The following is a 23,357-nucleotide window of genomic DNA, read 5'->3' on the forward strand; positions in this document are numbered from 1 at the left end:
ATCTTTTGGGTATTGTGAATCATGCTGCTATGATTGTGAGTGTGCATGCCTGTTGGAGTCCCAGCTTTCAGTTCTTCTGGGTATAAGCCAGAAGTGGATCTCGGGTCATTTTAAGTTTTAAATATTTTGGACAATAGGAAAAGAAAAGCAAGTTATAAAGTCTGTGTCCCCTGCCCCCACCCCAGTTTTTAATGTTTCTTCGGAAACTGACAGAGTTGCTCCCTACCCCCCCATCTCCACAGCACCAAATATGTACTTCTTGTCATCTGTAGGAGGGCATGGCAATAGCTGAACTACTTATCTGCCTGACTCATGAGCTCTGTGATCTCCTGGAGGGCTTGTTCACCTTTGCACTCTTGGTACCAGCCTGGCGGTGGTAGGTGCTCTGCAAATGCCAAGTGAAAGACTGAAGGAAAGCTTCGAATTGCTTGTATGAGATATAAAAACCCTTCTTGAAATGCGATCCGTTTATTGGTGCAACTCAGGACAACTCCCACTATCTTTGAGTTTGACAGCTTTTCATATACAAGGTCCATTCTTCTCCAAGGAGGTAGTTGTGTCCTGAGCTACTGGAATTCTGGCCACCCATGGTGGTGGTGGAGGTGTTTGGTGGCCGTTTTTTGACCGTTGACCTTTAAAGTAGCTCTTGGTCCTTCAGCAGAGGCTTGTGAAATACAACTAAAGATTCTTCAGGTTACTCTGACATGACCTGGTAGGGACCTGAAAATCATCTTAAGAGACAGAACTTAAATTGAATCCATGCAACTACATGCAAGTTTCTTTCTTTTTCTTTTTTTTTTAAAGATTTTATTCATTTATTTGAGAGAGAGAGAGAGAGAGAGAGAGAGAACTAGCAGGTGGGAGGGGCAGAGGGAGGAGGAGAGAGGGAAGCAGACTCCTTGCTGAGCAGGAAGCCCCATGTAAGGCTCAATCCCGGGACCCTGGGATCATGACCTGAGCAGAAGGCAGACACTTAACCAACTGAGCCACCCAGGGCTCCTTCCATGCAAGTTTCTATAACTCTCTCTACCTTAGTTTCCTTGCCTATAAAACAAAAATAATACCTATACATATGGTGGGGTGCCTGAGTGGTGCAGCCAGTTAAGTGTCTGACTTGGTTTCATCTCAGGGTTGTAAGATCAAGCCCCACATTGGGCTGCACATGGAATTGGCTTAAGACTGTCTCTCCCTCCCCTTCTGTCCTTCCTCCCATCTAAAATCAATCAATCAATTGATCAATCTTTAAAAAATGTACCTACACATATGGTTATTATATAGATGAAAAGAGGACATAGGGGTGCCTGGGTGGCTCAGTTAAGTGTGTGACTTTGGCTCAGTTCATGATCTCAGGGTCCTGGGATCGAGCCCCACATCTGGCTCCCTGCTCAGCAGGGAGTCTGGTTCTCCCTCTTCCCCTCACCCTGCTCATGTTCTCTTGCTCTCTCTCTCTCTCAGATAAAATCTTAAAAATAAAAAGAAAACAGAGCATATATCTAAAAGCATGAGGTATAATACTTAGCAGGTAGTGTTCAATAAATGCTAATTATTATTGTTGAGAGGCAGCAGACAGGAGTAACATTTATATTTGGGGATGGAAAACCTGGCCTTGAACTCTTTTCTAGTGCCAAATCTGTTGACCTGATCTGATAGCATATCCCATGTCCCTGTGCCTAGCCAGATGGTTTTTAATTTTTTTTTTTCCAGGGGAGAAGCAAGTGTGTACTTTCATAGCTTTGAATGTCAGAGTTCCTGATTTTATTAGTTTGATACTAAAACAACATTTGAATAATTTCAACCCAATTGCAAAATGGTACACTTTAAAATAGACACTGCGTCTTAATATAATGCACATACATGTCATTTCCTTGTTTTAAGGGAGGTGCAGGATTTACCGGTTTGTCTAGACTTGCTGAAACTGTCTCATTATTCTCTGTAATAATTGGGGATGGTGATGCCATTCTTCTCAGTGCAAGTGGAATCTTGTTATATGAAGTAAGTTTTGCCAACAATTTTCCTGTATGTGAACAGCCAAGAGACCTTGTTTAGCCACATCCTCCATTTTTGCTATACTGGGATTTCATGGCAGTAAAACAAAAGGTATGACTTCCACTGTACTCACACATATTCACTGTGTGCTTTTACAGCTTTGTGGGTATTTCTAACAGTTGTCAGAGCACCGTCTTCAAGCATCACGGGCTTGAACATTTGTGAAGGGTAGAAGCAGAAACCTATGTAATCAAGAATATAGTATCAGTCTGATAGAAGTCTCACATTTGCTTCCCACACTCATGAATCTTACGTTTCTGCTGTATGTGCCAAAGCAATTCAGTGAGAAAATGCAATGCAGCTTGTCCAGGAGTTCCAGACTAAAGCGATGTAATGTGGAATTTCTTTCAGGACTTAGTAATATGAAGAGCCAAGTAATATAGCATTATCAAAGGCTAAGATTTTGGAAAAGCTTCCTGTACACCCTCTTCGTGGATAGAGGTTTGAGAGCTGGGGCAAACTGCTTTTCTCCCTTTATCTGTTCTCTAGTTAGGAAGAAGTCTTTGCTCCAAGTAAGCATTCTTAATAGGATAAAATAATTTTAAACTTCATATAGAATAAAACATATGTGAGAACTGCTAAGAAAAGTTTGAAGAGAAAAATTGAAGTGGAAGTATTTGCTTTGTCATATGTGAAAACACACTATGAAAACTCTGTAATTAAAAGTCTGATATTTGCTTAGAAAAAACATTTTGAAAAGCAAGAAAAGAAAAAAACATTTTGAATACATTTGGACATTTAACATATAATGACTTTGGCACTTCAATTTAGTGGAAAATTATTTATTCAGTGAATAGTATTGACATACTTGCCCCTCAATATAGAAGACAATAGATTAGTCTCAGACCTTCTACCATATAAAATATAAATGTCAGATGAGCTAAAAATATAAAAATAAAATTTCAACCTATAAAAAAGTAAGAAGTGGGGGCAATATTCAAATACCCTCAGGATAGGAGGAAATCTTTAACAAGACAAGAAACTCAGAAGCCATTTTAAAAGTTGACAGATTTGAGTATCTCAGTGTTAATTATTTATTATGGCCAAAGCCATCAGTGTAGTCAAAAATATACAATAAGTTTGACAAAGCTATTTGTATTGTACATGATAATACATAATCTAATTTTAAAAGAGCTCCTATAAGTAGAGAAGAAAAAGACAAACAAGGCTGTTTACAGAGGACATCCAAGAGGTCAGTAATATGAAAGAAAGCACAAACTCATAGAGAGTCAGGTATATAACAGAATAACAGATAATTTTTAAATATTTTCATGAGAATTAAAAGGGATTGATCATATCCAATGTGGGCAAGATTCTGAAATGTAACAATCTTTTTGGAAAATAATTTGGTGGTGTCTATTAAAATAAAAAACAGACCTCTGATATAGCAATTCCACTTTGAGGAATCTGTTCTACAGGAATAAAAGAATTATTTCAAGTAAAATACAAATAGGAATGCTGATCATACTTTGTTTATAGAGGAAAAGCATTCAAAGCAATTTATTCATCATTAATGAAGTGATTAAAGAAATTAAGGCATATTTAGATTATGGTGTACTCTGCATTCTTTAAGCAAAAGAGTTTTTGCTATATGTATTGTCTGGAAGGGATGTCTATGATTAAGTGGAGAAAAATAGTAATCAAGCTGCAGAGTAAGGTGTATTGTGTGATTGCTTAAAAAGAAAGAGATAAAAAGAAAAAACAAAGAAAAAGCCCCTATTCATTGAATAGCAGCTATAAAATAGGACTGTGTAAAAGAAAAGCTTAAATAAAAAACTAAAAAGAAATTAGAAGGACTAATTAAATAAGAGGAGAGAGGAATATGCAATCACCTGTGAATTATCTAAGTATGGATTTCTTTTTTCATTTTTCATTTTTAAAAAATTTTAAGAGATTTTATTTGAGAGAGAAAACACAAGCAGGAGGGGAAAGGCAGAGGGAGAGGGAGAAGCAGACTCCTGCTGAGCAGGGAGCCTGACTCAGGGCTTCATCCTAGGACTCTAAGATCATGACCTGAGCCTGAGCGGAATGTAATCGCTTAACCGACTGAGCTACCCTGGTGCCCTCTAAATCTGGATTTCTGGAAATCAGCTAAGTATTTGCTCCTTAAAATGCTGCTCACGTTTGTACTTGGAAAAGCATGATTTTAGTTATTTAGTAGAAAATCTCTGTTTTTCTGATTACTGTTGAGATGTTTGCCATTACAGTTCAGTGCAAAGGGGTCATTTCACTAAGATTTTCAAGGGTCACTTGCAGATACATGACATAGGAAGGAGGCAGAAGAGAACATTGTCCTAGCACCAGTGTATTGACACATTGGTTCATTCTTTGACTCCTAACGTTTATTCAGAAATTATTTAATGAACTCCTCTAATGTGCCATAGCATGAGACTGCCAGGTCCTGGGGATGGTGAAGTCAGTAAGATCTTTGCCCTCAAGCAACTCACAGTTGGCCAGTCTGCCACACATCAATAAGTAAACAAGCACTTATGTAGGGTACAGTATATGAGGTAATGCCAATAAAAATGTCTCAAGGGCAATGCCAGCTGTGCCCCAAGGATAAACCTTCTAAGTGTAGAGAGGTACACAGCAGCCCTGAGGAAGGAAGAGCCCAAGGCCAGCCAAGTTTGGGTAGAAAAATGCTTTCGATACCTCTGTGCCAGCTTATGCATCATACTATATTTATAGCAAAGCCCCTCAATATAAAATATGATAGAAAAAACCTAAATAGTCAGAATGGTAGAAGTGCTATACAGTCTCCCATACAGATGGAGGGGACACTTATTTATTTTTTATTGTGGGAAATTTCAAATAAAAGTGGAAAGAATAGTGAATTCTTTTGGTCTGATACACCTCAGCAGTTATCGACATATGAATCCATCTCATTTCATTTCTTTTATTTTTTTTAAAGATTTTATTTATTTATTCATGAGAGACAGAGAGATAGAGAGAGAGAGAGAGAGAGAGGGGCAGAGACACAGGCAAAGGGAGAAGCAGGCTCCATGCAGGGAGCCTGATGTGGGACTCGATCCCAGGACCCCAGGATCACGCCCTAGGCTGTAGGCAGGCGCTAAACCACTGGGCCACCCAGGGATCCCCATTTCATTTCATTTCTATTCCCCACTCACCCAATGGAATTTTTTGAGGCAATCTCCAGACATTATTCTGCCCATAAATATTTTAATATTTGTCTTTGATAGATTGCAAAATATGGCCATTCTCACATGCACCTTCCTTTGCAATGTGATAAGGCTGGTTCTCCCAACCAGTTGGGGCACCTGTTCCCCATCCCTTGAATCTGGGCTGGTCTGGTGACTCACTTTGGCCAATAGAATGACACAGAAGTGATGTCCTATGGTTACCAAACTGAGGCTTCAACAGACTTTATAGTTTGTGCTTCTACTCTCCTGGAACTTCTGCCAAAACTGCCAGGTAACAAGATATATTAAATATACGTCTAATAACCTTGAGCACATGTCTTTTCATAGTTTTGACAGTACACCTTTGGAACTCTCATAATCTATGGCATTGTTGGGTTAGAGGGTAATTGCCTGTGTCATTTTGCTATACATTGCCAAACTGTCTCAGGGGGTGTGCTGTTTGGCATTTTCATCAGCAATGAATGACAGTGCAGAGGAGTATTTTTTTTATTTAAATATTTAAATTCAATTTGCCAACATATAGTATAACACTCAGTGCTCATCCCATCAAGTGCCCTCCTTAGTGCCTGTCACCCAGTTACCCCATCCCTCTACCCTCCTCCCCTTCTGCAACCCTTTGTTTCCAAGAGTCAGGAGTCTCTGGAGGAATATTTTTAATATCATTGATGAAAAATGGTTGCTATTTCACCAAGAGTATAAGCATTCCCGTAGAAAATGTCAAAATAATCATAGATTGTTTTGTAGGCAAAGTAATTAGTTGGAAACATCAGAGATCTGTATTATGAGGAAGGGCAACAGTGACTTGCAGGCCTAAGGAAGTACTGGAGGACCCTTTTGATCCCTGCAGAAGGCCTGAGCTCTACAGAGGGTCTCCCTCCTCTCCTCCCTCCTCTTTAGAGGGCCGGGAGGTGTTTTACCTCTGTCTCTTGGCCATTTGTGCCATGGATGCAGATCGGGCATATACTGTGTGCATGGAAGTCTGCTGTGAGAACTCAAGCAATGATTATCCAAAAGTCTCCAGACTCTCTGGACCTGAAGTTGAGGTGGATAAACTCTTGCTCTACTGGGTTGTGCTATGTGATACTCCATTTGCCTCACCTCATCAAGTAGAGCAGCATTGACAATGTCTAGTAGCTGTTTGTACGTGCTTAGACAGATCGTGTGATTTTCCTCTGCAATTGAACGACAGTTTCTTGGCCTGAAGGATATCTGATTTCCATTTACTTACTTCCCGTAATTTTACTGATTCACTCTTTCAGTGGTTTTGTCACCCAGGTAGGGACAAAGGACAGCCCATGCTTGGGAGTTGGGCACGGAGGTGAGGGAGGAAAGGATGGTTCTGGTGTAGAGGCACAAGAAACGGGGAAGGCTGGATGGTCCTGAATGGATGTCTTGGGTTCTCATCCTTTTTGTTGTTCTGTTGGCATGTAGCCCTCATTTGAGGGCTCTCTTTTCTCAACTTTCATAAAGCATGACCTCCTCGCTCTCCACCTGATCCACTGTTTGCTCTTTCTCTACACGCACTATGGCTCTGCTCCCCACACCCCTGGTCTCTCATTATGTATGCCTTTCCCCCTTGTACTGAAGCGATGCATTTCAACAGGTGACTGAGTCTTGTTCTTCAATTAAGAAATGTCAACACTTAGAAAATAAGGCTTTATATATTTGGAAAAAATAGGAACAACATATAAATTTATGAAGCAACAGCATTTCATAAGATGCAATAGATGTACAGTAATCAAGATACAGAGTCTTTACAGATCATGATCTCAGAGTTATGAGATCAAGCCAGCATGGGCTTCTCACTAGACATGGAGTCTGCTTAGAGTTCTCTCTGTCCCTCTCCTTCTGCCCCTCCCCCTTCTCTGAAAAAAAGGAGAAAAAAAAAGAAAAAGATACAGTCTTTAAAGGTTCTAAACTGAAGGATTTTTACTCCTCTATATTATGTTCTTGCAAATCCTCAAGACCCATAGTACTATATTTGTTATTCTTTTCACTTGGAGACAATCTCAAACATGACAAAGATAAACAAATGAATTGTCCATCGGAAATTGTTTCAGCTTTGTTCAACAAAGATTAAAACTGTTCTGATTATTCTCATTTGTTTTCCTGGTAAAGCTGTGTGGCTTGGCTCTTGTCAGGCTGTTCGGATTTGGTTTATTGTGCTCCTGCACCTTCATTTCACTTCCCAAGATGGCCAGATTTGTATGTCTAGTGATGACAGCAGCTCTGGTCCTGAGTCTTCCTTTGCCTCCCCAGCATATTTCTGTAGACGTCCTACTATCATCCCTAACTTAACATGTCCCCTCAGATTGATGCTAAGTGGCCAGTTCTTCTGTTAACCACAGCCCTGTTTTGAAGTCCAGAACTCTTACTTTCTATTGTAACCCATCAGTGTACTTCAATTCCTATTTCCTATTTCTAATCACAGGATTATACCATACCAGATATCAAAGAGAACTTTTAATTGAGTCTAGCATCCCACATCAACTCTTTTTTGCTATGGTTCTGTAACTTCTCTCTCTTGGCTCTGTCTAGCTGGCTCTGAGGATCTGTGCTCTATCTCTTCTCTATCTATGGGAAGCTTGCACATGTGGTATTTGGATAACCTCTTCTGACATATTTATAACACTCCACACTGGGCAAACGCTTAGCCTTGTGGCAAGTCTGTCCTGTTCCCACCTCCTGGTAGCAAAGTCAGACAAAGACATTATAAGAACAAAAAACTACAGACCAATATTCCTTACGAATATTTATGCAAACTTTTAAAAATGCAAACATTTTCTAAAAAAATTATTGTTTCAGAGTTGGGGAAGGGGCAGAGGGAGAGAATATCCAAGCAGACTGCTGCTGAGTGTGGAGCCTGATATGGGGCTTGATCCCAGCTTGTCCTGTGCTGAAACCAAGAGTCAAATACTCAACTGACTGGGCCACCCAGGCACCCCTAATGCAAACATTTGTAACAGAACACCTTCATACACTGATGGCAGGAGTGTAAAATGGTGCAGCTGTTTAGAAATAGTATTTCCTCAAAAAGGTAAGCTATGATCCAGCAATTCCACTCTTGGTATACACCTGAGAGAATTGAACTCATATGTCTGCACAAAAAATTATGTGCAAATGTTGATAGCCACATTATTCACAATAGCCAAAAAGTGGAAACACCTCAGATGTCTCTCAGTTAATGGAAGGGCAGCAATAATGCGGTCTATCCACACAGTGGATATTAGTCAATCATAAAAAAGGAATGGTGTACTGATACATGCTCGAATGTGGATGAATTTTGAAAACATTATGCTAAGTGAAAGAAGCCAGACACACAAAAAAGGCCACATATGGTATGATCATATTCATGTGAAATGTCCAGAATGGGAAATCCTATAAAGACAGAAGGTAGATTACTGGTTGCCAGGGGCCAGGGAACAAGAAGAACAAAAGAACAAAAAACTAAGTTAGTTTTTTAGCGAGTTAGTTTTTAGCAAGGAGGTCTAGTTAAAAACCACTTTAATTTTATGGTTTATGAGTTATATCTTAATAGAAAAAACTGTCTAAAGGAAAAAAACCTTTATAGTGCCTAGCAGAATATTAAAGGTAAGTAGGTTCTCAAGTAAATATGAGTTAATGGATGAGCACCAAATATTTCTGGAAAACTTTTTCTAGACCACAAATACTGCCATCATTTGTTGAATAACAAGACAAGAGTGAGCTTCAAGTAACTTACCCCATGTAATCTCTAAGGCGTGTCCTGGGAGTTGGTTTTGGTCAGGACTTAAATTCATCATTTCAAACTCTTCCTCTTTTTTTTTTTTTTTTAAAGTAGGCTCCAAGCCCAATATGGGGCTTGAGCTCAAGACCCTGAGATCAAGAGTTGTACACTCCACTGACTGAGCCAGCCAGGGACCCCTCAAACTTCCTCTTAAGCATCATTTTACTTTCACTTTCAGCATCACCATGACAACCTGTTCCACAGTGGCTGCCCTGGGGATGATGCCGCTCTGCCTCTATCTCTACACCTTCTCCTGGAATCTTGAGCAGAATCTCACCATTCCGTATCAGAACATAGGTCTGTATGGGGCTTGTGAAATGGAATTGTTTTTTTTTTTTTTTTTTTTTTTTTTTGTGAAATGGAATTGTAATTATAATGGTGATGATAATGATATTAGCTGTTTTTTTTAAAAGATTTTATTTATTTATTTGAGAGAGTGAGTGAGAGAGAGAGAATGAGCAAGAGGGGGAAGGGGCAGAAGGAGAGGGAGCAGCAGACTCTGCAGTGAGCAGGGAGCCAGACGCGGGACTCGATCCCAGGACCCCAGGATCACAACCTGAGCTGAAGGCAGATGCAACTGACTAAGCCACCCAGGCATCCCAGCTGTTGTTTATTATGTGTGCCCTCTATGTGGGTATTTTAAAAAAAGATTTTATGTATTTATTCATGATAGACACACAGAGGGAAGAGAGAGAGAGGCAGAGACACAGGCAGAGGGAGAAGCAGGCTCCATGCAGGGAGCCCGATGTGGGACTCGATCCCGGGTCTCTGGGATCATGCCCTGGGCCAAAGGCAGGTGCTAAACCGCTGAGCCACCCAGGCTGCCCTGTCGGTTTTTAAATAAACTAATTCTCTAACACTTCTATAGATTCTATTACTAGTTCCATTTCCTGGATTTATAGGACGATAGAAGTTAGGTAACTTCACCAAGTTTGTGGAGCTGATCAGCGAAGAACTGGAATCCTGACTCTGGGATCTGATGGCAAAGTCCAAGTTTTTTTTTTTTTTTTTTTTTTTAAATCCAACATGAATGCTTCCTTCTGATTATTAGAGCGTATCCACATGTCACAACCATACCCATAATTCTTCCATATCTCCTTTCCTGATTGTCACTTCTCATTAAACTGCCCTTTTTCTAGAGATTTCAGTCAACTTAACAGGCTTGGAAGAAAACCTTGGTGAAATGATAAGGTTATTCTCATTTGCTCAGAGTTTTTGTAGAATTGGCAGAAACTGTGATTCTTAAAACTGTCAAGCTGGAGTCTCAAGTAATCACTTGAAAGGCTTTACAACTCACGGCCCGTAGTTAAAAAACGTGAATAGAGTCACGTTCTGCTAATAACTGAAGCCCATTGAATTTGTAAAACCTGAGGGAAAGCTTAGAAATCAGGATTTTATGTGCAACTTTTTCTGATCAGTCAGTTGTTTACATATTCTGTTTTGATAATATATTCTAAAAGGCACTTGTAAACAATTAAAGCCCAACATATGATGAGCAACTCCTTAAACTTTGCAGCCAGTATTGCAGGCATCTGGCCAGATTTGGAAATTGACACATGAAAAGATAGGTGTGTGTGTCCTGTTGGCAAGTGGATCTCTGCTCTCCACTGAGCCTGCCATCAATGCTTTTATTCACTCGTGCTAATTAAAAGGCATTTTTTCCCCACCCACCTTTGGGTTACCTGGCTACATTTGCCAAATGAGAAGTTGCTTTGGTATGTGTAACAGATGTTGTTTTCATATCTGCAATAGGAATTCTTTACTTTGTGAAACAAGTGACCCATTGGCTTCAAATGGGGAAAATAACAGCTGTGGTTGTAGAGGGGTGATCCCATGCAGAGCAACCAAGGGATTTTTACAGACTCCTCCTGTTTTCTAATTTTTACATTTCTGGCTGTCTCTAAAATTCCGTGTCACCGTCAGAGGGATTTTGAGAGAGAAATGACAAAACATGAAGAGTGGCATTCAGTAGTAATGTATACCCTTCAAAGACCATCTTCCAAAGATTTTTTCTTTCTTTACATTGGAGGTGGATGCAGATAATAAAATGCGGCTTTTATTAAGCCTTTATCTAAAGCCTTTATCTATTTGAAATAGAAATTGTTGAGCACTAGGCAGGCAAGGTGAGAGGGGATACCATCTGATGGATTTTTCTTCTTCTCAGGAATCACCCTTGTGTGCCTGACCATCCCCGTGGCCTTTGGTATCTATGTGAATTACAGGTGGCCTAAGCAATCCAAAATCATTCTCAAGGTAAGCAGCTCCATTAACATGGTAATTAATGCATCCTTAGACTCAGAGATCGAAAAGACAGAGACAATAACTGGAACAGAAAAGCCAGTCGAATACAGCCCCACACCTAGCAATTTTCCTCAAATGTCCTGCATTTTTGAATCTTTCCTTCATAAATCCTCTGCTCTTGGCAGCCAAGAGCAAGTCTCTGTCGTTCCCACAGACCCATACACTGAGGCTTATGACACACTGGCAAGTGTGGGACTCTTGCTTTAGTGACAGGAAAGTGAAGGCCTGGGTGTGGCCGGAGAGAACCCAGAGCCCATGTATTCACCAGGCTCTGCACAAGTGCTCTCAAAGTGAGAGTTCTTCGGGTGTGCAAGTGGTGGAACCTCAGTGTTGAAGAGTAGGGGTGGTTTCACGAATAAGTAGGGCTGTTTTTCAGAAGCATTCCCGAGGAAGCTTCTGAGGTTGTCGTTTGTACACATGAATAAGTAAGTGCTGCTGACTAAATGAGAAAGTGTCAGAATGAAATCACGAAGCATACACCGAAAAGCCTGGCCATGGATTGATGGTAACTGGAACCTCCGACCTCCTCTTGACTTTCTGGCATTGTCTTCTGTTGCTGGAGGAACAAGCAGATGTCCATGTTTTAAAACATACCTCTAAAAACATCTAAAAATGACTTTTAAAAATATAAAAATAGCTTTAAAAATGTCGAGGCATTCTCAACAAAGAGGGCAATATCCTAGGGTGCTCCAGGTTTTTCTGATTACGTATCATTTTAGAAGATGTAATAGCATTTATGCTATTTTATGAAGATATTGAAAATACTTCACTCGCATTTTACATTTATAAAGAAATAAGCATTTAGGGCTAATTGGAGGTTCAGCAAATACATCTCAGTTCATTTCGGTGTGTGGTTTATGGTTTGGTTCTTGCTGTCTGGCTCCCCCTGACAGGGCGCTGCCACTCCCTATGCCTGCACAAGTGGATGCTGCTTTTTCACTTTGGCACAAGATAGAACAACTCCCACTATTCTTCCGGTCCAATGAGATTAAGTGGGGAAGGAGGGTGGACAAGCAGACAGATCGGTTGTGCCACAGAGAGCTGGAGGAAGACTTAAGTGTCGTGCATTTGGATTGCATATGACTTGGTGACCATTATTTCAGTAGGAGTGTGGCAGTGTATGGTTATACTTTTACAAGAGGACAGAGTGTGTTCATGGGAACCTCTTACTTTTCAAATACTCTTAATTTCTGATAAAGTACTAGCAAGTACTCTGTTTTGTTAGGATAATTTTGGTATTTCCAGATCCACTATTGGTCCCTTAGTGTCAATGGAGAAATCAGATTAATCTGTATATGACTTTTATTATCTGTAAAGAGCAGATTTAAAACCCCTTTCTTTTGCCTGTGTCATAGCATGCATGGCAGAGGATATTTAACAATACACATAAATATTCTAGAGCACGTTAGTAAAAAATTATGGTAATTTCATCATTTTGATATATTTTCATTTTGTTCTTGGTTCTCTTGTAATGTTAGATCTGATACGCATTCTGAACAAATTGCTCTTGGTGAATTTTTAAACTTCGAAATCCTTTTTTTTTTTTTTTTTGGATAGAAAGACGAAGAGGGATTTTGACAATCAGAGAACTTCTTTTTGTGTTCCAGCAACTTCCCATTAAGCAGGGGCCCAGTCTGTCTTTGTATTTGAGCAGTAAAAATCATCCCAGAGTGCATGTAGGGGTGTTCGAGGCTTATTGTCAGATGTCATTTGTTTCATGAATTTGTCCTATCCATGAAAAACTCCACTACTCAATCCTTCTGGCAAAATCCTCTACTTCAAGCGAAAAAATACTCATCATAAAATAAAGCTTAGATTTGTGTTGAGCCTTACCAATTTCCAGCTTAGCCAGGTCAGTTGATAGGTTTCTTTTCTATAAAATGAGATTGGATTTGGTGGTAAATCCTATCTTTGTTCCAAAACTTCTAGGTTCTCAGCTTTTTAGAGCAGTGATGGACTGTTCCAAATAGAATGAAAAGACCACAATGTTTACGTGTACTTATTTTATTGGTTTGCTTTAGATTGGGGCCATTGTTGGTGGGGTCCTCCTTTTGGTGGTCGCAGTTGCTGGTGTGGTGTTGGCAAAAGGATCTTGGAATTCAGACATCACTCTTCTGACCATCAGTTTCATCTTTCCTTTGATTGGCCATGTCGCGGGCTTTCTGCTGGCACTTCTTACCCACCAATCTTGGCAGAGGTACAGTTTAATTATCCGTACACTTTTTTTGAGGAGGATAAAGTAAACACTTGGCCATTGGCAGGCTTTGCTGCCAGGCTGTGTCAGGAGACATTAAGAGTTTTGACTAACAAGGTGGACGGAACAGGACCACTCATCATAAAGAGGGAGGAAAGATTATGGTATTTCTCATGTAAATGAGAACAAAGGCCAGATTGATGGGAAATTGTAATCTGTGAAATTAGGATTGGGGTGTTAACACCATGTGTTGAAATCTGGACACATTTCTCTTCTTATTCTAGTAACTAGATAGGGGTGAGATGGTTTCCTTAAATATAGAGATCATTCTAGGGCATGAGCAAAATTCAAGAGATTAAGCATTTTTCCATGGTTTATGCTAAATTCTATAAAAGTGCTAATTATAAAGGGGAAGAGGAGAAAGAACAAACTGGAGATATAAAATAGGAATTTATCTGAAATATGATCATTACAAGTTAGGGCATATAATTTATAAATTTGTGAAATATTAAAAATGATAATACTCTGTGTTGTTATGTCTGTGGATGAGATGAGTATTGACATACAATGTTGGAGGGAACATAAATTGGCATAAACTCACTGGAAGGCAATTTAGTCATATCAATAGCCTCATAAATATTTATAGCTGTTCACTCAGTGATTTTACTTCTAGAAATCTGTTCTGAAGCTAGGACTACCAGATAAACACACGAATATTGATGTGCAAGGATGTTAATTGCAGTGTTATTTATAAATATAAAAAAGGCAATTTAAATATCTAACAATAGAGAGATATTTAATTCATGATGTGTCTACGTGATGGAATATGATGCATAAATTTTAATGCTTTTGGAAAATACTTAAAAGATAACTTTAAGAGAAAATAGAAAATGGGATGCATTTTGATTCCCAATTTGTGGAAAAAAGCAAAGGAATTTTATGCATGGAAAAATACTGGAAGAAATACACCATATGCTAAGTGTTTAATTTTGAGTAGTAAGATTAAGGCTAATTTTTAGTTTCTAAATATTTTCTTGCTATATTTCCTGAGTTTTTCTTTTTTTTTTTTCTTTTTTTTCTTTTTTATTTTTTTCCTTTTTTTTCTTTTTTTTTTCCTGAGTTTTTCAATGAGTATGCACCACTTCTAAAATCAGAAAAGAATTATTGAAGAAAAGTGAACTTGGTAGTTGAACTTCAAAGGTGGAGTTTGAGGAACAAAAAAGCTTAAAAGATAGATTTAAATAAAAGAGAATAGAAAGTAGTATGCATTTGGATTTTTATTTTGTAGAATAAATCTGTTTCTAGTCTACTTGGGAAACATTTAGGATTATCCCAGGTACTGGGTGAGGCTCTGCCTATTGTATGTCATTTACTTTTTTTTTTTTTTAAGATTTTATTTATTTATTCATGAGAGACACAGAGAGAGAGCACAGCAGAGACACAGGCAGAGGGAGAAGCAGACTCCATGCAGGGAGCCCAATGCGGGACTTGATCCGGAGACTCCAGGGTCACGCCCTGGGCCAAAGGCAGGCACTAAACCACTGAGCCACCCAGGGATTCCCTGTCATTTACTTTTTTACTACAAGCCTGAGAAGTAGTTACTATTAGTAGCCTCAAATCCTTCATAGACATTAAGTAACTTGACCAAGTTCATGGTGAAGTTACGATTTGAACCAGGATTTATTAGCCAATAATTCGGAACACAGACTATTGAGTGGCTGAAATATAATTGGGTCTTGAGAGAAAGTATTCCTATGGCAAAATGTAGTTAACAATCATGTTTTTTTCATACCTGATGGCTTGAGAAAGATTGGGATTGAGATATTTCATTTACTTTGTGAATGGTCTAGGTGTGAGGTCCAGCTTGGCAGCTTAATCATATCAAGTAATTAACAGGGGTCTGAAAGGAGTGTGTGGCCTAAAGAAAGCATAGCAAGCAAGAGAGTAAGTAGAAAGAAAATAAGAGCTGCAGAACTTGCGCTGTACCAATTCTTTCATGCCCACATTGTATCTCCCCTTGTTACCCACACATTCCAAACCAGCTTGCATAGAGAGGCTGGTTTATATTGGAAACACCACTTTCCTCTCTTCACTTCCATCTATAGAAATCTGAAGACCCTCTTTAGAAATTGGAGACAGATGAAACTGCTTAACCCAGCCCCCAACGCCCTGCTTTTGTCATCCTTTTACTCCCTCCAGATTTTTCTTTTTCAAGTGAGGTTTATCTCTTTTTGCAATTAGAAAACCAATAAAATACAGAAACATAGAAAATAGAAGAATTGTGTTCCTAAACTCTTTCACCAAAGAGTTTCTGGCTTATGGCATATGCACTGCCTTCTAGTAGACACAGCTCATACCTGTCCCTGGAACTTTAATTGTTGTCAGTGTCCCATGGTATACGCCTCTCCCACCATCACTGTTTCATTCACTTCTGCTTCTGTGAAGTGAAGTGAAGTGAAGCCTTCTCTAGCCAATTATGCCACTTTTCTGAATTTCTATAGCATCTCCTTGACCCTCAATCATATTTTGTTTTGTGTTGTTACTGGACCTTTCCTGTGTGTATATCATGTCTTTCCATTCAGATTCTTAGGGCAGGGTTCCTAGGGTTCTGTTCCTGAAGTGCCCCTCAGCAGGCCACCTACAGAGAATGCAGACTCAGCAAGTAATTATTAAATGAGTGGCCTGGCCTAAACATTTTTACTGGCTTAAGCTCATAGCTTACATTTTTTGCTATATAGAAGATTAAAATTTAAGAGGAGTCCTTATTGCTAGTACGTAACTCTCGAAAACATTTTTCATTGGTAGGTGCAGGACGATTTCCTTAGAAACTGGAGCTCAGAATATTCAGATGTGTGTCACCATGCTCCAGTTATCTTTCACTGCCAAGCAATTGGTCCAGATGCTTAGCTTCCCATTGGCCTATGGACTCTTCCAGCTGTTGGATGGGTTTCTCATTGTTGCAGGTAAGGAGAGTCCCCACTGGTTAGATTTGATTGCAAATTGTCAACTCAATTTACTATTTTTTCAGTCTGAATATGCGTGTGCTACTCTTCTGATACATTGTTAGCTTGACATTTCTGGGAAAAATAAAGTGTACAAACAAGTTCCTTTGCTTTCATAGCAAATATTAAGAATATGTGAAAATAAGCTTATAGTTATAAACAAATATGCTTCACAAAAACAATGCATTATTAGAATGTGGACTCTAGGACTTGATATGTCTCCATGAGCGATAATTTATCTTCAAAATGACATTTGTTATGTTTCACCAAGAGCCATGAGGTCTTCCAAATGCCAAGTTATTTCACAATGCTTCTGTGACTAAGAATTATGCTGAATGGTTGTGAAATATTTTCCAACTATAAAATATAATACATGCAGATATTGAAATATGTATTTGTATACATATATATGGGATATATATTTATCTATACAGCCAAATATTCATCATTTTAGAGTCAGTCATTACGTAGTTTCACAGGTGGCTCAGTCGGTTAAGTGTCTGACTCTTGGTTTTGGCTCAGGGCATGGTCTCATGGGTTGTGAGATCAAGTCCAATGTTGGGCTCTGCACTCAGTGGTTGAGGGGGTGTTCTGCTTAAAGATTCTCTCCTTCTTCTGCCCATCCCCTCACTCTCTCTCCCTCTGTCAAGTAAATCAATCAATCAACTGTTAAAAAAGAGACATCAATATGTGTATACACATATTTTAATCTTGGGCTATTGTAATTTTCACTGTTATCAGGAAACAGGGTCTGAGTTCTATTCAATGATACTGATACAATTGATTACTCATTTAGCAATCAACATAAGAAGTACTTGGGGTTTAATTTTACCACAAAATAAGAGAAATCTTAGAAGAATAAAACTTTCTAGTCTTAGGTCTAAGTTTTAATTCCTTCGCCTTAGTGAAATTGTGAGGGAAGGAACATGCCTGGCTTGTTCCCAACTATCTTCCAGCACTCAGGAGAGCGCCTCATTGCAAGCAAGCACTCCACAGGTGTTGCTGGCTGACTGACTGAATGAATAAATAAATGAGCCACCAGTGGCCTGAATGAATGTATGAATGGGTGAGCTGTCAGTGACCTCAATCACAAATGATCCATTCCAGATAGACATAGCCATTTTGATACATTGAGTTATTTTGCTCCATAGTTTCCTCTTTTTTAAAAAAAATGAGGTATAATTGACATACATTGTATTAGTTTCAGGTGTACAATATAATGATTTGTATTTGTATATATTATGAAATGATCACCACGATAAGTCCAGTTAACATCTGCCCCATATGTAGAGGTTTTTTTTTCTTTGTCATGAGAATTTTAAAAATTTACTCTCTTAGCAACTTTCAGCTGTTTAATACAGTATTATCAACTACAGTCCCCATGCTGTACGTTGCAGCCCCATGACTTACATATTTTATACCTGGAAGTTTGTACCTTTTGATTCCCTTCATTGACTCCCCCATCCTACCCCTTCCAGCACCCACCTCTCTATTCTCTTTCTTCATGAGCTTGGTTTTGGTATATTGTGTTTCCATTTTTGTTTGTCTAAGGTGTTTTATTTCACTTCTGATTTCTTTTTTGACCCATTGGTCAGTAGCATGTTGTTTAGTCTCCACATAGTTGTGAATTTTCCAGTTTTCCTCTTGTAGTTGATTTCTAGTCTCATACCATTGTGGTCAGAAAAGATGCTAGATATGATTTTAACCTTTTTAAATTTGTTAAGGCTTGTTTTGTGGCCTAACATATGATCTATCCTGGAGACTGTTCCGTGAGCTTTTGAGAAGAATATGTCTTCTGTTGCTTTTGGATGGAATATTCTGTATATATCTGTTAAGCCCATGTGGTCTAATGCATTATTCAAGGCCAATATTTCCTTATTGTTTTCTGTCTGGATGTTCTATCCATTGATGTAAGTGGGGTGTCAAAGTCCCTTGTTACTGTATTGCTGATAATTTCTCCCTTTAGGTTTGTTAATATTTGCTTTATATATTTAGGTGTTCCTATGTTGTGTCCATCTATAGTTACAAATGTCATATCCTCTTGTTGGATTTACCACTCTTATCATTAGGTAATGCCCTTGTCTTTCTTTACAGTTTTGTTTTAAAGTCTATTTTGTTTGATATGAGTATAGCTTACCCCAGCGTTCTTTTGGTTTCTACTTGCATAAAACATCTTTTTCTATTCCTTCACTTTCAGTATGTATGTGTCCTTACATCTGAAGTGAGTCTCTTGTGGGTAGTATAGAGATGGGTCTTTTTATTTTATTTTATTATTTATTAATTAAAAAAAGATTTATTTATTCATAAGAGACACACACAGAGAGAGAGAGAGAGAGAGAGGCAGAGAGAGAGAGAGAGAGGCAGAGAGAGAGAGAGAGGCAGAGACATAGGCAGAGGGAGAAGCAGGCTCCACGCAGGGAGCCTGATGTGGGACTCTATCCTGGGACTCCAGGATTACGCCCTGGCCAAAGGCAGGTGCTAACGTGCTTAGCCACCCAGGTGTCCTGAGATGGGTCTTTTTAAATCTATTCAGCCACTCTGTCTTTGATTTGGAGAATTTAGTCCATTTACATTTACAGTAATTATTGATAGGTATGTACTTGCTGACATTGACATTCATTGTTTTCTGGCTCTTTCATAGTTCCTCTCTATTCCTTTCTTCTCTTGTTCTCTTTCACTGTGGTTGGATAACTCTCTTTAGTGGTATTCTTAGATTCCTTTCTCCTCTTTTGTGTATCTACTATAGGTTTCTGGTTGGTAGTTACCATGAGGCTTACACATAACAAATTGTATTTTTAAGTCTATTTTAAGTTGATAGCAACCGAAGTTTGAACACATTCTAAAGCCCTACGTTTTTATCCCCCTCCATGTTTTCTGTTTTTGAGGTCATATTTTACATCTTTTTATTTTGTGTATTTCTTAACTTATTATGGTGGTTATAACTTTTTTTTTTTTTTTTACAACTTTTGCCTTTTAACCTATGGGCTTTGTAAGTGATTAATTCACTACCTTTCTCGATGTTTATCTTTACCAGTGAGATTTATACTTTCATATATTTTCTTGTTACTAGTTAGCACCTTTTCTTTTCAGCTTAAAGAAGTCCCTTTAACATTTCTTGTAAGTGTTGATGAATTCCTTTAGCTTTTGCTTGTCTGGAAAACTCTCTATTTCACCTCCACTTCTGAATGATAACTTTGCTAAGTAGTGTTCCTGGTTGGAAGTTTTTTCTTATCAGCACTTTGAATATATCATACCATTTCTTCTGGCCTGCAGCTTCTGCCTGAAATTCTGCAAATAGGCTTGTGGGGTCTCCCTGTATGCAACAAATTGTTTTTCCTCTTGTCATTTTTATGATTCTCTCCTTGCCTTTAACTATAACACTTTAGTTATAATGTGTCTTGGTAAGGCTCTCTTTGAGTTTGTCTTATTATGGTTTTTCTTGGACCTGGATGTCTTTTTTTTTTTTTTTTTTTTTTTTCTGCCTTTCAGTTTGATGCTCTAAAATGAAGAAAGAGTCTCTTCTATATAAACTTCTGGGCACTTTTCAAAGGGTGCTTCTGGGCTGAGGCCTGGGGCAGGTGAGTCGGTTTGCAGTTTCTCCATTCGGCACACCCCTGTGCTTCTTCTGATCAGTACTCTACCTGTTGGTCTTAAGAGCCAGATGTTTTGGGGGTTCATCTCTCAGATGCCTGTCTAAAAGTTGGGGTGCCTGATCTGGGATATAAGTCCTTTGCTTCTGAGGGTGAAGCTCCATGTTTTGAGTTCCCTCCTGATAGTGGGTGGCCCTGTCTGGGGTGGTACTTACGCTGAGATTTTATCTCGGTCTTTCCTACCCACTTCCATGTGGTTTCCCTCCCCTTTGTTGATGTGATGGGGTGGTTCTGATAGTTTTTTTCCCCCCAGAGGAATTTAGTGTTCTGTGGGAGGAGCTAAGTTTAAGATCTACTTATGTTGCCTTCTTGAACCAGAACCCCTAGTTTCCATCTTTTTGCTTTTCTTTTTCCTCTTCATCTTTGTGTTTACACATATATGATCTAAAGCATACAAAGCCCCAGAGTACATGATGCCACTACATTACAGTCTTTGCTAAAGTGATTTTTCAATACTTGTGTGTTTCAACACCTAGCATACAAGATGTACAAGAAGAGATTGAAGAATGAACACAGAAAAAGGGACACAGGTTGTGCAGAAGGCTGCCATAAAAAGAAATCCAGTTCTCCTAAAGAGACTGGTGCTTTCTTGGAGCTGAATGAAGAAGTTGCCATAACTCCCGGACCATCAGTTGCAGTGGATCTCCACACAGCTCTTGAACCAAGCAGCCACATCACTTCATGTACCTAGTAAGGTTTGCTGGCCTAGCTGGTCTTCATCTTCCTCAGTGGCCAGTAAAGACAGTGCAGAGTTGATGTGTGTATCTCATTGGCAGGGCCTGTGGGAATATTTGAATATTTATATTTTCATGTGGTTTGTGAATTGTTATAGGATCCATTTTTGGGAATCTATTTGGTGGCCTATTCCTGGGAGCTTTTTTTGGGGGGGGTTGCACAATATATTTATTGGCTGCTGTGTGTGTTCTTATCTTCCTTTGCAGTGAAGAGTTACACTTGTTGTCATGTGAAATCTTCCTGGATTAGATATAGCCTCCCACTGCATACAACTTTTATAAAAAAATGTGGCCATTTTTTAAGGGCTTGGAAATCTTTTTTTGCATTATAGATATAATACAAGTGTAGAGGGAATTAATGACCACTTGAGGTTAAAATGTGAATGCCCCGTATTTTCACTTCCTCATGATAGGCTCATGTACAGCCTTCTAATTTTTGTTTATATCATTTTAAGAAACGTTGAGATCATTCCATATATACTGTTTCATAAATCACTTAATGACATATTATGGAGAATCTTGACATGTCAGTCTTTGTTGACTACCTCATTCTTTAGAACAATGGCTTCATAAAAGTATTCCATTGCATCGAAGGACTATAATTTATTTAACCATTCCTTATTGGTGGGCATTTAGATAGCTTTGAACTTATTGGTATTACAATGCTGCTACAAATACCTGTACTGTTGTGCAAGTGTTTTTGGAGGATCACTTCCTGTGACTTGAATTGCCAGGCCAACCTCATATTAAAATGTTGGACAGGCTGCTGTCCAGTGATGTATAGCAGTGCCTGAGTGGGGTTGGCTTCCCACAGTTGCACCAGTCTAAAGAATGATCAATTCTGATTTGTAAAAATATCTCATTTAAAATTGCACTTAAAAAATTATGAGTGAAGAGTATTTTTCATGATTACTTGCCTATTCATGTCCTTTGCCTGCCTTTCTATTGTACTTTTTCCTTTTTTATTGATAGATTGTAACCTATTATGGATATGACCCTCTGTCTTGTTTTGTGAAGATTTTACCTAGTTTTAATCTTTTATCCTTTTTCTGTCTTTTGCCATATAGAAGTTTTATATTTTTTACATATTCAGCTTTATTAGTCTTTTAAAAAATGCTTTTTGACCTTCATATCTGTCAAATATTAGAATATTTATATTTCTGTATTATGAATTGTGATAGCATTTCTTTTTGAGAATATATTTGGTCCCTTTGTGGGAAGTTCTGTTTGGGGGTTTGCATGATGTATTTACTATCTTGCTGTGTGTACTGTCTGGCAGTAGGTAAAACCCATCCCCCTCTATTCTTACATTATTAAAAATATTTCCCATATATTTTTCTATGACTTTTATGGACTAAATATGTAAATGTTTATTCCATTTTGAATTTACGTTTTTGTATAGTGTGTTAAGAATATACTTTTTTTATGGTTAATTAATTGTTCCAACATCATATATTGAATCATTCATCTTTCCTGATTTGAAATGCCACCTTTCTCACACAACTTCTTATATAATGTTTTTGCTGGGACTGTATTTAGCTTCCTTTTGCTCTATTTTTCTGATTTGTAAGTTTTGAAATGTGTGAGAAGGAGTGTTGTCTAAGATTTAGTGCTTTACAATTTTCAATATTCCCAAGAACCTGTGGATTAGTATAGTGATAATGATTATTGGGGCATTTTCATGACAATTAAGAACACCTCTGTGGTGATACAGAAACAGACCCATTAGGTATCATAAGTATATTTATATGGAAAAGAACTATGCAGGCTGTGACATGTTAGTTCTCAACTGCTGCTTTATTTCTTGAGGATTCCCATTTGTCTACCTGATAAATGTGTGTGTGTCAAGAAGCTGGTGTGTCCTGTGTGCAGGCACCTGGGACATGTAGCAGTAACAAGGCAGGAAGAGTTCCTGCTAGCATGGTTCGTAGTCTAGTGGGAATAGATTCCTGCATTGAGCAGTCAGTGGAGTTGGGCATTAACAGAAATTCCCCATTCTAAAATGAGCATTAATATGAATTTTAAAGAATCCATAAAAAATGAATTTCTAAATTGTTTTTCTAAATAGGTACCTAACACAAACTGGTGAAATCCAACGCTCCAATTCTGAAAACACTGAGTATGTGGTTAGTATCTACCACAGTCAGGACAGGTATGGGGACAAGACCACCAAAAGCCATCCTTTAAGACAGTCACAACACAAATCAACATAAGGGTTTGAAAGTAGTCTGGTCAGAAAACTGCCATCTTCAGAAGTGGTTTGTAAATGTGTCACTGAGAAGTTGAAGCAGTCACGTTGTCCTGGAGGCTACACATTAATTAGCATGAGGAATGTAATGGGGGGGGGGGGCGGGCAAAAAGCTCCAAATGAATAAATTGCATTTTAACTAATTTACATAATCTGGGTTCTGAAAGTTGGCGCGTATATGAAGCCCAGAAGTAGGGCCCGAGAAATAATGTTAAGAAGGAGTTCAGCTCCATGTCTGGAAAAGAGCTGCCAGAG

The 23,357-nt window shown here is 38.6% G+C and overlaps 1 protein-coding gene across 2 annotated transcripts in view; it reads left to right on the forward strand.

Moving 5' to 3' along the window:
* SLC10A6 (solute carrier family 10 member 6) overlaps positions 1 to 22,187 on the forward strand; it is a 51,778-nt gene extending 29,591 nt beyond the window's left edge. For both annotated transcript variants that reach the window (XM_025998129.2, XM_072755697.1), the window contains 5 exons: positions 9,152 to 9,270; positions 11,138 to 11,226; positions 13,296 to 13,471; positions 16,274 to 16,431; positions 20,597 to 22,187. In XM_025998129.2, the coding sequence (XP_025853914.1) occupies positions 9,152 to 9,270; positions 11,138 to 11,226; positions 13,296 to 13,471; positions 16,274 to 16,431; positions 20,597 to 20,811 (757 nt within the window). In that variant the 3' untranslated portion in view covers positions 20,812 to 22,187. The remainder of the gene's footprint in view (positions 1 to 9,151; positions 9,271 to 11,137; positions 11,227 to 13,295; positions 13,472 to 16,273; positions 16,432 to 20,596) is intronic.
* Positions 22,188 to 23,357: the final 1,170 nt, after the last annotated feature.

The sequence above is a fragment of the Vulpes vulpes genome, chromosome 4, assembly GCF_048418805.1.
Source record: "Vulpes vulpes isolate BD-2025 chromosome 4, VulVul3, whole genome shotgun sequence".
NCBI lineage: Eukaryota > Metazoa > Chordata > Mammalia > Carnivora > Canidae > Vulpes > Vulpes vulpes.